The sequence below is a fragment of the Lissotriton helveticus genome, chromosome 6 (assembly GCF_964261635.1).
Source record: "Lissotriton helveticus chromosome 6, aLisHel1.1, whole genome shotgun sequence".
In the NCBI taxonomy this organism is placed as follows: Eukaryota; Metazoa; Chordata; class Amphibia; order Caudata; family Salamandridae; genus Lissotriton; species Lissotriton helveticus.
The window spans coordinates 1,463,327,145-1,463,342,253 of NC_136067.1; the positions used below are offsets into that span (position 1 = coordinate 1,463,327,145).

At 41.8% G+C, this 15,109-nt stretch overlaps 1 protein-coding gene across 5 annotated transcripts in view; it reads left to right on the forward strand.

Annotated features, from left to right (window-relative positions):
- The window catches only part of TAB2 (TGF-beta activated kinase 1 (MAP3K7) binding protein 2), a 247,110-nt gene that overhangs the window by 212,663 nt on the left and 19,338 nt on the right, over positions 1-15,109 (forward strand). For all 5 annotated transcript variants that reach the window (XM_078649268.1, XM_078649270.1, XM_078649269.1 and 2 more), the window contains 3 exons: positions 5,176-5,336; positions 5,829-5,922; positions 13,548-13,643. In XM_078649268.1, coding sequence (XP_078505394.1) covers positions 5,176-5,336; positions 5,829-5,922; positions 13,548-13,643 — 351 coding nt within the window. The remainder of the gene's footprint in view (positions 1-5,175; positions 5,337-5,828; positions 5,923-13,547; positions 13,644-15,109) is intronic.

Consider the following 15,109-nt stretch of genomic DNA (forward strand, 5'->3'; position numbering starts at 1 on the left):
ATGGAATTTGCAGAATTCATGAGTCAGTACAACCCTGCTATCTGTTTTATTATGGAGACCGGGGCCAATGAGGGGTCGGACCCAGATATCAAGATTGCAATCCCGGAGGGCTTTAACGTCCAAAGGCTGGACAGAATGGGTCAGAGAGGAGGGGGGCTGGCCATTGTATATCGCAACACGCTTGAGGCACGTTTTACCCCAATGTTCCAGCTTGACTGCAAAGTACTTATATTTGGGATCAAGCTAAACAAATCATACACGTTTCATGGAATGCTAGTATACCGACCCCCAGGCGCAGGTACGAGTTTCACTGATAAAATCCAGTCGTTTATAGAATCCTGTGCGGCTCATGCCAGCTTGTAGGGGATTTCAACTTTCGCCTTGAGCTGCCCTCTAACAAGAACTCAGGGCAGCTGGTCGACATGCTGAACAGCTTCAATTTACATCAACTAATAGATGCTCCCACTCACATGGCAGGCCATACGCTAGATGGATATAATGCAGACCTAGTTATTGACAAGCTTCTGCCACTCCTATGGGCAGATCACAAGACCATCTTCTTCTCAGTCACAACCGCAGGCAACAAAATAGATAGCACCAGTGTTAACAGAACAATCAAATACAGCCCCTGGAAGCATATTAAAGTGGCAGCATTGTGTCAGGCCTTATCTCAATCAGCTCCTTCGCCTGAGAGCAATTTAGACTGCGCCACTATTCGCTTCACACACTGGCTTGATGCGGCTTGTTCTAAAGTGGTACCTGAAAAAATGCTAAGGAGCCATAGGAAAAATCCTTCGGCTCCTTGGTTCTCACCAGCACTAAAAGCAGAACCGCTTAAGTGCATGCTGCAGAAGCTTACTTGGAGGCGAGACTATGGGTTGGAAGAAAGAGCCAAATACATGAAATGTCTCCTGGAGTATAAACAGCTAATCAAAACAGAAAAGATTAAGTACTTCTCTGAAAAGATCATGGCTCGCGGTTAACTCCAACAGGGAACTCTTCAAAATGGTCAAAAACCTGTCCCATTGGAACAATAGCAACGTTTTTGTACCAGATGTACCTTTCTACAACAAACTGGCGGAGTTCTTTCAACATAAAGTCAACACTATCTTTCAAGCGTTCTCCTTAAACTCATGTAGTTCCGATCTCTCCTCAGACTGAGGATATCACCTTAGTGACATCCTTAGGGGAAGGTACTCCTTTGTATTTTACGGAGTTCTCTCCTCTCTCACAGAAGAGAATTATCAGCCTTATGAGCTCCATTAAATCGGGTGCCCCCCTCGGACCCTTGTCACCCCTTAATTTTCAACAGAGTGGCCAGCACATTGGTTGGACCACTTAAGGCCCTACTGAATGAGGTGCTTAGCTCCGGTCACTACCCAAGTTGTTGCAAAAAAGCCTCTATTCTTCCCCTGGTGAAGAAACCTTCCCTGGACCCATAGCTTGTAGAAAGCTACTGGCCTATCTCTCGACTTCCCTTCCCGGCCAAACTGCTATAAAAGGCTATGAACGAAAAACTTATAGCATTTCTGGACACGCATCAGTTGTTAGATGCAGCCCAATATGGGTTCAGAGCTAACCACTACACAGAATCAGCTCTGGTGGCTGCAGCAGAGGAGGAAAGAATAAGAGTGGACAAAGGTGGCAGAGCAGCCCTAATCCTCCTGGAAATCTCTGCCGCCTTTGATACGGTCCACCATGCCGTACTCATAAAGTGTATGTCTGCTTTGGGTTTCAGGAATTCTGCACTAGCGCTGCTGAGCTCCTTTCTGGCTGATAGAACTCAGTGGGTGGAGATGGAAAACTCAAAATCACATCCTTTCTCGCTCCCCTGTGGAGTACCGCAGGGTTCGGCACGGAGTCCCACTCTTTTTAATGTGTATGTGACACGCCTGGTACAACTGATCCTCAGTTTTGATCTGACGGTACTGTCATTTTCCGAAGATACACAGATAGTGGTGTCCATCTCATCTCAGGTTGGGAAAGATGCTGAAAATATTTGCAGCTGTATGACGGCAGTGGTGAGTTGGATACAGACCAACTACCTTAAATTAAATTCTTGACAAAACAGAGGTATTACTCTTTGGGAGAGAGACCTCCTTCTAGAATGCGTCCTGGTGACCAGCAGAGTTGGGGAACCTTCCAAAGCCGGTGCAGAAAGCTAAAAACCTGGGAGTTTTATTTGACCCGAAACTGTGTTTTTCTGCTCAAATTAATGCAGTAATGTCGGGAGGCTTTTTCATGCTGCGTATACTCCAAAAAGTCCTCCCTTTCTCTTCGACCTGCAAAAAACAGTGATGATGGCCCTCATCACATCCAAAATTGACTATTGTAACTCCCTTTATCTAGGGGCTTCTAAATATCTGCTAATAAAATTGCAGTCTCTTCAGAATGCTGTAGCAAGGACACTTCTGAAAATTCCTAAATTCAAACCTATATCCCATTCACTGCATGAAATGCACTGGCTGCCTGTGGAGAAAAGGGTGTCTTTCAAGACACTGTGCCTTATGCACATTGTGCTTTATAAAGCAGGCCCTTCGTATTTTCAAGAGCGGTTCTCCTGGTACGTGCCCAAGCAGGAGCCTTGGATCCAGCTCCGCATTTATGGTTACGGTCCCTAGAATCAAACGAGCCAACTGGAGTGGTAGAACGATAGCCTATCAGGGTGGAAAACTATGGAACTCTCTCCCACTGGCTCTCCGCTCACAGCCGACGCTGCAGGTGTTTAGGAAGCAGCTGAAGACCTGGCTGTTTCCACATTAAGTCAAGGAGGTCACCTGGTCTCTCCTCTCCCTCCCCCCCCCCCCCCTAAAACCATGACCCCCTCGTTCTTTCCGGACTGAATCTGCTCAGCGCTAAGACATCCTCGGGTAATGCGCGCTTTATAAAATCATCTCATTCATTCATTCATTCATAGAATGGCCATGGATTTAAGTAGGAAATATACAGATGTTAGATTAGGGTAATATATGTTGAAAAGCTTTATCAAGACTGTAATTGGCGTTGAAGCAGCCGTCTGTTCAAGTACCCTTTTGAACTTGAGAATGGTAGGTTGGAAAATGGAAAATATTTGACATATTTTGAGCAGCAAATGCCCTGCTTCACTCTCATTTGCCCACCTGTCCTTGCTTTAGAAACGCTCAATCCCTTCTTGGTGTCTGGTCCATCAAGGTTCTTTCATCTAAGTGTGTACTCGAGCAGGCATGTGGTTATGCTTAGGTTGTGTTCTTATCATGCAACTGAGGTTTTCATATAGAAAAAAGGTGTGAAGTCGTACTGTTTTGTAAAAAGCACTCCCAATTTAGTGTCTCAGTATACACATACCTCTAGTGTAATGGGAACTCGTGGCAATCCTTAAGTAAATGTGACGCTCTGTTTCATCCTACTGTATCGTTGTACTAAAATTTGCTTTTTTAGAACATAATGTTTGTAGCTATAGAAAGATAGAGAAGTATTTGGGAAAGTAGCAAAATGCAGCAAAAATAGCAGTCATGGATTCTGCAGTTTAAGTGACATAATCAGACCGGGCGCTACATGTTTTTGGATACATTGGTGACCAGAAGCAGTGTTGGAGTAGGATGGAGGAATAAAATAAGTGGAATGGTATCTGAAGAAGCGCTGTGTAAAAGTTCAGTTACTGACAACTCATTTTTAATTTGTGACTGCTGACAGTGGTCTTCAAATGAACAACAGATAAAGAAAGGAAGGCTAAGGATGGATAGCTGTTTGTTTCTCTTCCCACCTTTGGGCAAGATAAAAGCAGTACTTCATGATTTTGAGAAATGCTGCAGTTGTAGAGGGCTGTTGATAGTGAATGTGTGATTGGAGGACTTTGCCTTTGGTAGACAAGGTGCTAGACGCTGAGGTGCCCTTGTTTCTGTTGGTTGAAAATTCATATTTTGTAGCTGTCTTTCATTGATGGTTTTCTCTGATTTGTAATCACTTGAAGTGAAACCCAATTTTAAAATGTCAGTTTATTTTATGCTCTGGTTGACACTGCCACCGGATACATTTTAACATCTTGGCAAACATAGTCTCCTCTTGTGCTTAATAATGTTATCCTATCTAGCCTTTCAACCATAATTTTAATGTATGACGTTTGTCTTAAAACGTATATATAATCTGGTTAGACTTTTATTCAGTTTCCATTTTTACAAAATAAATATAGGTTTCTCAGCTAGGAACATTCTACATGAAACACGGCTTGTACTTTTTTGTTTTTATATAAATTACTTTTTCTGTAGGACTTGGTGAGAATTGAACACGATGGAATGCCCTATATTTTTCTGAAATGTAAGATAAAATATTGTTTATGACGTGATGGACGTTTTCTTCATCCTGAGGGTGTATTATACCAAGTGCCCTGGGAATGCAACGGGTGCTTGTGCCCGCTTTGCTCACCCAGGGGCATTTTGGTATTACAGAAGGGACTGCAGACACTGGTGCGACCCCTTCTGTAATACAGATAGCGCTGGCGCACATATAGCGTCAGCACCATCATCAAAGGTCGTTCCCTCATTTGCATCTGGGTGTGGACCCATGCAAATAAGAGAATCTCTTTGCCTCTGCGCTGTATTACAGATGCAGAGGCAAAGAAGCTGTCGGGTGGCTCACTGACCGTGCGCCACCTAAAAGGTGGCACACTGTCAGTGCACCACCTGATAGCAGACCTCTGACCCCCTAGAAATCCCCTTGCAGGCGAGTGCAGTCACTCACTGCTCCTGCCTGCAAGGAAATCCCTCACTCCTCTTAAAAGCGCAGGCGTGTTGACGCCTGCAGTGAAACAAGGAGCAGCTACTTCAAAACAGTTCTGAATTTCACTTGAATGTGCTGCCTTCACGGCTGCCCTAGGGGCAGCGCATTCAGTATAATATGGCGCACACTCCTTTTCTTAAACAGGGCGCACCTTTTTAATGGTGTGCCCGATGCAAATGAGGAAAATGCACCGCAGTGTGTAATGCGGACCCAGGTACGTAATAAATGTAGGCACAGTGAGATCGGCTAACCTAGTTGTTCTTAATGTACATCCACATGCAGTGTAAGTAAAATTATCAATTTTTATCCTCAGAAGAGACCTTGTCTATCTGGATCAAGAGTGAGTAAGCCTTATTTTCTGAATTGATGAAGATTGCTTTAATTTTCTGTGCCTGATTGTTTCTCTGATGTGTATTGCAGCTTTGCTGGTACATCAGAAAGCCAGGATGGAGAGGCTGCAGAGAGAACTTGAAATTCAAAAGATGAAGCTGGATAAATTAAAATCTGAGGTTAATGAAATGGAGAACAATCTTACTCGAAGGCGCCTTAAAAGATCGAATTCCGCTTCCCAAATTCCTTCAGTAAGTTGACCTTTTTTTGCTGGTAATGCCATTAGATTTTTTTTAGGTCGAGCTATTACACCCCGCAGGGATTAATAGCTCGAACATATAGTAGTTGAAACAATCTCTTGACCAAGCGAGGAGTGTCCCCAATGCATGTGAGGTAATCAAGCGTGAGGCTTCACCAGCGCGCGATTGGCCTCACTTCTCACTCACACCCCCTCCTTCCCCCCCAATCACTCGCTCCCCTGCTCACCCGCCCCCCCGACCCGACTTGAAAGGAAGCCTCGCACACCAACATTTGTCTTTATCTACTTGTCTGCTTCTCTATTGTCTTTGCGCGCGCTTGGCCTCACTCACACCCCATCCCCATATGCTCGTTCCCTCCCCTCGCTCGCTCCCCGCCCCCCCACCAGGCTCTTTTATCTACTTGTTTTTAAATGTAACCACTCCTCCAATGCTTTTCGTTACTTTTTATAAACAGAAAGGAACTAATATACTAATGTTTTTCAGCTTGAAGAAATGCAAAATTTGAGGAGCTGTAACCGGCAGCTACAAATTGACATTGACTGTCTCACCAAAGAAATTGATCTTTTCCAAGCAAGAGGTATCAACTTTAAATACAAACAATTATGCATCTTGTTTATTGACGTAATGCTGTCTCCTCTTGTTGCAGTTGTTTGTGCATTCATAGTAAATGATTGTTTTAGCCTTCAGTAAGCACTATATATACACAAATGTAACTGAAAAGTTTATAAATAAGTGTTGTTAAATTGATATTTAGTGTCGATGGGTTAGAAGTAAATTAAGTGTGGACTCCCTTACCCACATAAAACTCAAAGCTTTGATGGTCCAGTCCTGACCCACCATCCATCAAAGTAGGAATCAAATGATATATTGGTTTATTTTGCATTGTAAAAGCACATATTCTCCCCTAAGAATGTCCAAAAATAATTAATCTTCTTGGTCGGTTGTTGCTGTTATTACATTACAGCTATTCGGGTGTTCCAATGTCCTGTCCTTTGTTGCCCTCTTGTTACTAATCTTAAAATGTGTTAGTTGCATACAAAACTTGATTGTCTCCCTTCATGAAGTTTTGTTTATATTGTGTTTCCATGCACTTTAACTTGATCGGGGCATAGACTACATGTTGCAGGTGTCCGGGATCCTTAATTGCTTGGATTCTTAAACACCAACAAATAGTTTTTTTGCAAATGGTCATTCTGCAATGCAGTAGTAATGTAATTTACTTTTTCGAACAGCAGACTTTTTTTTTTACTAGTTTAATCTTGGTGTTTGAGATCTAGAATTATATAAGGCAGTAGCTGAAAGGTGGCATTTAAGTTTTACATCATGATTATGCATTACGAGTTGGGCACTGGACAAAACCTGAGATTGTGGCTTAGGATAGCCAGTTGGTAACAAAGAGCTAGGATGGCTAGGATAGCAAGTTTTGGAATAATTGAGTCTTCACTAAAGTACGTTAGCGGAAATACACTTCGAAGATATTTAAGGGCATGAATCCCTCCGTGAAGGAGAGAATGGTTAAAATATGTAGGTAGAGTTGGGAACCCTCTTTAGTTTGCTGGATGCACACGTGCTGCATCGCACCTAAAACCGTTTCAGTGTAGATATTGACAGAGCTCCGGGACTGTCGAGTCTAAGCACACACCAAGAGGGAGGGACAAGAAACGTTTGAATACTTGATTTGGGCAACAGGTTACTCTTTTTTTGTGAAGCAGGAGAAACCAGTTGCTGATCCTGAAAAGTTCATAAGGGCGTGGACACCTTGTTGACTATACTTAAGAGAATAGTAGCCATATTTAATTTTCTCAGTTTATGTTGCATTTGAGGAACCAGAAACTCACTTCAAAGCACTAGAGCGGGGCAGGCGAGCAGAGGGTTGCATAGGATGAAGGCGGCATCTGAAACTAAGCTGCGCCTAGTTCATAGGCGTGGTGGAAGATGTTTTCGGGTACTTTTTAATATATTTTTCCCATTTTTTAATGTGTATGCATAGAGTTGAGGAGAGAAGCCTTGGGAATGCAGAGATCTTCCCTGAAGGTGCTTGATAACAGCAAAAAGTGAGTTTAGGAGTTAGGAAGCCAACCTTGGGTATCCCCTCAGTTAAGCACACATTACCATCTTCTGGGATAGTTGGGAGATAGCCAAAAAGCTAAAGGTTTCATTGGTTGGTGCAGCCTTTTCTGAAGCCAGGCAGCATCAGAGGGATTTTGTTTGTTGGTTTGGTTTTATAGGTGCACAATTGTTTTTTCTTTTAAGCTGCGTTTGTTACTATTCTAATGTTTGAGAAGTTTGACGTCTCCCTTTTCTTTCACATTGATGAGTTTTGTTCTGATTACAGGGCAAAAGCAAAGGGCTCCTTAATGGGCAGCATTTGTTAGCAGAAGCATTAGAGTTTTGTAGGATTGCAACTGAATAGAAGAGCTACCTTAGCAGGAGCTATTATTGGCATCAGGAGGGGTTTATTGCTATGCTGTGTTCATGGCCTCACCATGGAAACTCCTGCATAGATTGTAGAAAGTTCATAGTAAGTGACCAGGCCAGCCACAGTTTGGTTTCTGAAAGTTTACTGTGATGTTGGTGAGCTGAACAAGAGTACACTTCGTGCTCTCATTAAATGGTATAATGGGGCTATTAATGACAGCCGCGTCAGGGTTGACCATTTATAGTTGGACAACAGTGAAAGAGTTTGGTTGTGGGCAACATACAGAATAAAACAGTGTTGGTGAACTGTAAGGGCTAAAATGTGCCATTAAGTCCTGGTTGGGACTTAAATAAATGTTTACGGGTATTATAGAGCCATATCTGGCTTTGCAAGATAATCGGTATACAATAAAGTATTTCATATTGCTCTGTGGAGCAGGCTTCATCCAGAGACATTTGTCAGCCTAAGCAAAACTATAAAGACTTTTAAAAAAGGGCCAAATGAGTTTTGCTCCATACATTAGGGCTGGTGCACTTTATATTGTAATCTGTGGTGGGTGTTGGTATGGTGCCTTTCTTGGAAAAAAGTATATTATCTAGGATCTGGCAACTATATGAATGATGTATCCTGCTGCCATCTTTCCTCTCAAGAAGCACTCATCCAATTTGATAAATGCTATTGCTGATTGCATATATTTGAAGTGTAATTTTGGTTTGTTGAAATATCAGTTGTGGTCCGACGAGTTTATGTTCTGTGACACCATGAAATGGCGTACAATTAGCAGTTTCCTTTTTTGGCCATACGAGTAAATTGAAAATGAGAGTTGTAAAGGTTCCTCTGTTAGCACCTACTTCACAAACTAAAATGACACCACCAGATAAATGAAGTTCTGTAATGATTTTTTTACCATGTCTCCTTTCCTGTAATCACTTCGGAGAAAAGCTGGTTGATGACCTAACAGTTTGAGAAAAGGTGGTGAATGTGTTTATACATAATTACCTTTTCTCATGCACACAAACTGTAGGATTAATAACCACTTGTTCTGATGACTACTTAGACCCTCATGTTTTTTCACTTTGTGAATCTTCTCTGGTGCCTGACTGGGTATGGAAATTCTTGCAAAATCACTTGCGCACTGGAAGGTGGATCGGTCACACTCCTTCCGCCCTTCTGACACGACAGTCGTCTATAAGCACCACTCGTGCGTACGGACATCGCTCCTCTTTTTTTGTGCCTTTGCAGATACAGTGCTTAATTTGAGCTAGTGGTTTCCATTACTCGGCTCCAACACTTAATTGTCAACACAGGCACTTATGACCTTATGGTGGCATTGTTTGTCTGATTTAGAGATGAGCACAGCAACAGTTGTTTACTAATTTAATATACATAAAAAAATTACTAATTCAATATACATACAAAATTACTAATACCTGCCACCTAAGCTATTCTTATTGCTTTGGGGGCCTGGAACAGTCTTGATTGTCACACTTGAAGGAATGTGATGGTTTGTAGTGGTTCCGGTACTGTCATTTGCAGAGCTAGCAAGGCCAATGGTAAGTGCAAGCTGCAGTGCCCCCCTGACGAGAGTCCTAGCACTTATTTTATTATGTTTTCTTTAATCACAAATTAAGCACTGCAGATACATAGAATCTCTCCTATCATGTTCAGTACTTTTACTCATGCCTTTTTGTTTAAATTATGTGCATGCCAGAATTAGTTGTCTTTTATGGACTCGCACAATATCTGCCTTTGGTGCTTTGGCCCAGGCATGATTCTAAGTCCTGTGACAAATGCTTCTTGTTGGAATCTAAAGCCATCAGGGAGCTGGAAGTCAGGCTCTCTGTCACCAAGCACAAGTAGCAGATACAGTCGCTATCTAGATTAAGAGGCTGGCCCTGGTCACTATTTCTCTCATCACATAAATAGAAGTAGAGTGTCAATTCAAAGTATAAGCATAGGAGAAAGCAAGTGAAATTCTTTGGCATTCCCACTCTAGGAAGAGTTTGTGAAGTCAATGTTAAAAACAACAGCAAAAACAGGGTCTGGCTTCACCTTCCTCATTGGGCTGATCCTGGAGACACTCTACCCAAGTTCCTCAGGCTCTCACAGACACTGTAGAAAGTTTCTTTCCACAAAGAGGGCATGCAGCAAATGTTTTAATTCTCACCAGCTCCCTGGGCTTTCCTTCTGGCCCCAGTGACCCATTGGGCCCCAGTCCTTCTTGAGACGTCTCATGATTTGGATCTATCTTCAGTCCATATCCAAAGTGCAACCCTGTTTATAAGATGATGGCACACCTGCTCCTCTGCTTGGCACCAGCACTTTGAAGGATAGAGGCTATTCTTAAGTCAAGCCTACCATTGCGTAAGGCATATTGTGAGCTTAACAAGAACATAGATGTCCAATTGATTACCATAAGTTGGCTTTATTCTCCCTCATTTGCTTACTTCTTATTCAATGGCTTACATGTTCATCTTGTCTGCCCCTCCCTTGCAGCATTCACAATTCACTTACCAATTCACATTTGTCTTTCCACTTTTCACCTTCAGGGAATTACTTTTTTCTTTTGCCATAAGCACTTCACAAGAATGTATATTTTCTCCAGCCGTCTCCCTGGTGTGCTAACCCCGTCCACGCTCCATGCAGGTATCTCAGCTGTCTGCTTGGTCCTCACTCCTCCTTGGTGATGCCCTTGGCGTTGTGCTTCCCTCCCACATAGCATTCTCACCAGCACCTCATCATCCCTCCCTACCTCCACATTGCTCTTGCTCTCTCTCCCGTTTGCCATTTCCAATCGCCGTCTTCATGATGGTTAGCCCTCCCATGCGCTGTGTTGCTTCTCCTATCAGCTGCTATTGCTTCGCTCCCAGTATTGTTTCTGCTCTCACCCATTTCCCCCAGCCCTCAGAGTTGCTCCCCTAAGGCCCCCTGTGTTGCTTGATCATGCCGCCTTAAAAAAAAATTACCCACTTTTTTTTTCTTTTAATTTATAAATCCAACACGGATTGGTAAAAGAGAAAAAAAAACTGCATGCCGTATTGGACGCTCATGTTGTGTGTGCCTACAAAAATGACAGGCTTTTTTTTTTTTTTCTTCATTACCCATGATACACAGGATCACTAAAAACCAATGGAATAGCCAATAGGTCCCAAAGGTGAGACCTATTGTCTTTGCAAATGTTTATTGGAACACTCTGATGCTACACAGGACATTCAGCGAGTACAGCCTGATGGTGATAAGGCAGATAATTTGCTCCACCCACATTACACTGAAACTGGTCTGTACCTTGCCTTGATAGTTTCCACAGATCCTCCCTGGATTTGCCCTTAGTCCTCCCTCTCAGTAGAAGAAAACTCATCTTTTGTAGTGGTGATGCAGAGGACAGTGGAGGTTTTGGAGCTGCCATTCAAGACTGATGAGACTAAGTATTCTTCTGAATTACATTTTGCATCATGGCCCTTTCACTTCAGAGCTTCTTTTGTCATTTGTTTCAGATTTTGTTGGCCCATAGTAGCTTTCTCAAAAGGTTTTTCTGCTCCAGCAGTGAGTCCCCCCATTGTTAATAGCCATTGGCTAGCACTTGCAGAGCCGAACACCATTACACAGCCTCCTACTTCTGAAAGCCTTCTCTAGGTGCAAGCCTCCATTTTTAAGTTCAATCCGGTCTCTTTTCCTTCTTCGCGTGATCAGAATTCAGTAAAACAAATGCCTTGGTAAACCTTTTTGCCACAACGTATAATGCCCAGTGCTCAGTCTATTTTGCTCTGAAGTTTCCTTCTCTGGGGTCTCAAGGGAACACATTCCATCTTCGAGGGTACTGAAGTCTGCTGTAAGCATTCTCACCCGACCTCTGAACCTGTTGTATCTAAGAAAGTCAGCAGGACTGAGTAAAGCTCATTCTGATAGCTCTAGATTGGGGCAACCGGTTTGGTGCACAGAACTTCTAACCTGGAGAACATCCCTTTCAATTAGTCTGCCTCTCGAGTTTAACATGCTGTTCCACTAGCAGGGTAGGCTACTATACCCAAACCTCCACAGTCTACACCTCCATGCATGCAGATTGAGTGGCTGTTGCTACCTTCGACTTTCCATTGAAAGTTTTAGAGGCCAATCCGACAGGCCAGTCGGCCTTCCACCATGGCTATATATTCAGGCTGTTGGGTTAGTTTTGTCACTTGGTGAGAGGAGAAGTAAGATGGCCCCCAAAGACAAAACTGTCTGATTGTTTTGTTTGTACTGACTTTGGCCCTGCAAGTCGTTCCTTTTGCCCATTGTTAAAGGCTATATACTGTCCCTGTCAGCCTTTCTTCACCTGCCAGACTAGTTCTCATTATTTGTCACATATAGGGTCCGCAATGGAATCTTTATTTGGTTTTAACCTTTCTGATGTATGCCTTACGTAGAGCCATTCCTCAGCTTTTCCCGAAGCGCACCTTGAAAACTGTTTGTCATTACAGACACTTTTGTGCACAGGATCAAGCTTTGTTAATTCATCCTGTGCATTCTACCCATTTCCCTTATAAGCTGGTAACCAGGACTCCTGCATAATTTCTTCTGAAACAAGTTTCTCTTTTCCAAGTGCGGGGAGTTCTCAAGCTCTGTGTTCGTTTCTGCACCACACCCATATACAGAGAAGGAGGTGCTACAATTGTTACACATAGCATGCCCTTAGTGTCTATATTGAAAGACGTAAGGAGTATATTGTTAATGATCAAGTATTTGTTGGATACTCTGGTGCAAAGAAAGGTAAGGCAGTACAGAAACTGACCTTATCGAAATGGATTGTGTTGTGCACCAGACTGAGTTATTTTTTGACCAAAAAGGACCCTTTTAAGGGCCTTCAGGCTCATCCCATCAAGGTGAAAACGGCTGCTATAGCCTTAGCTCAGATTGTTCAAGTCATGGGCATCTGTCAATATATTTGCACTAGAATCCTACTGTATCGATTTGCACTGAGGGGCATTTTGCCTCTGGGTCCTGCAGGATGTCCTGATGTAGGTCCACTCCTCAGACCCACTTCCTTGGAGGAGGACGTTGCTTTGATACTCATTCACAAATTAAAAAGTCTGCAGTTAAAAGTATCCATCAGATGACTCCGTTACTTTCGGTTACGGTCTTTCTAGTTGAAACTGTTTCTAAACGCAGGACCAACTCACTGTTCTGTGAAGTGGACTTTTGGGAATTATAAGGTTCCAAGTTTTTTTGTACACTGCCAGCGCAAACTCAGTCATGTCAGCCACATTCTGCAAACAGTGGTGTGGGGAACAAAATATAGAACAGAGTCATGGTAGAGCCTATTGGTGCCAATTGCTGGTACGCAGAAGCAATTGCAAGATTTTCCTGAACCAGACTGATACCCCAGAAGATTAACTAAGTGAAAATTCTGCGGTTAGATTATCCACCTTTTGTCTATACTAATACTAAAATGCAACCATCCACTTGTCTTTCCGATCCTCTAAAATGGAAATGAGGGGCATGGGTGTATGCTATGAACCGACAAGCGTATGTGTAATTTATTATGCAAAGCTATTTGATAGGGAATATTCTTATACATTTGTAAGTGGTTGCTGTGGAATAGCTGGTCCTACCATTTTACACTGAATAGTGTGTATTCTGTTTTAGTGGTATCATACAAACATGGGCTTTTCAATAACCAATACTGTCATCCCATGTTAATCTACACATGTCATTGTAAAATGTCTTTATTAAAATGGGCATACCTGCTTATTTACTGAAACAATCATGATTTAAGAATTGATTCTTTTTGTTTCCTATTCTTTCAGGACCACATTTTAATCCCAGCGCCATTTATAACTTCTATGATAATATTGGATTTTTAGGTCCTGTTCCACCGAAACCTAAAGGTACTCCATCTATTGGTAAGTTTAGAGGGTTTTATGTTGAACTTCTATCTACCTGCTGTTTGTTGCCCCCAAAATAAGAATATTGGCTATGAAGGTTTATGAAAGGTGCTACAACAACCATAAACTTTGTTTTTCTCTGCCATGGAATTATCTCCCATATCCATAAACCGTGGAATATCATTGCACACATTGTGGGTTCTGGGAACATCCTTATATACATTTTCAAAATTGAAGCCTGCTTATAAAACTTGGTGTCCTCTTTTTTGTTTTTGCATAATACATCCAGTTAGCCAAAGTAAAACTTCAATACATTTGGCTGCAAACACTGTACTAAACCCTTTTTTTAAACCTAAAAGTAAAGAAAAGGTGTAGCCTTCAGTTGAAAGAGCACACACATTAACAGCCTGATTGGAAGGAAATACAGTGGAAAGATAAGTCTTTGCAGATGTTTCACCTACTTATTTGGTGAAAAGTGAGGAGGCTGTAGTGTTTATAAATTCAGAGAATGCCATGCTAGAAAATGAGGAATACAGGTAAGTAACATCTTTTGAGATGAGACTCTCTTGATATCCATAAACTGTAGAATAGATGAGCAATATAAATTTGGCTCAACCCCAGAGAAGGGTTCCAAAAGAAATGACAACGAATCAGATAGTTTCTGCTTTAATAAAACCAATCCTTTAAAAAAACAATTGGACGATTTGGTGCTGAGATCCAGTAGATGATGATTATAACTTGTCATGCTAAATAACCAAGAACTAAGGCACACATTGTAAAAAAAACTTGATAAGCCTAGTCATATTTCATTATGCATAGTATTTAATTGATTATTTAACTATCAAGCTATTTCTGATAAGCCTTCGAAAAATACTTCCTGCGGATACCGGAACTTTTATACAATCCTATGTATGAAGAAATTGAAAATATTTTTAATAAATTTAGCTAAACATTCCCAAATGCTAGTCCCAGCTTCACACTAAAAGATTGCAACATAGGTGATCTTAATTGGCATTAACCTCAATTATCGATAGAACCATGGTAATGAACACACTGGATTTTCTGTACAGCTGCTTTTTGGACTTTCCCAATATTTAATTTATTTTTTTGTCTTGAGCTTTCTGAAGACGAGAACTAGCAACTGCAACCAAAAAGATAATTATCTTTTTCACAAGACCGTTTGTTGCAGTGAATAAAGTATTAAGAATGTTAATTCTTTGATAATAAAAGTATGTTACCGTCCGTCTCGTACAACAGGGATTCCTACTATAGACCAAGTTGTATATTGCTTCATACTGAATCTATATCTGGCAAATAATACCCATATTTCAATTAATGAAATATTGCTATAATAATGTTTTATATTCAAGTGATGCACAAGTGGACAGTAAAAAGTTTGTTCACCTTTTCCATCATTTTCTGTGGCGGCCCAACTTGCAATATTTGACTTTTACAGCCTTATCTGACCTGGGATATATCTCGCC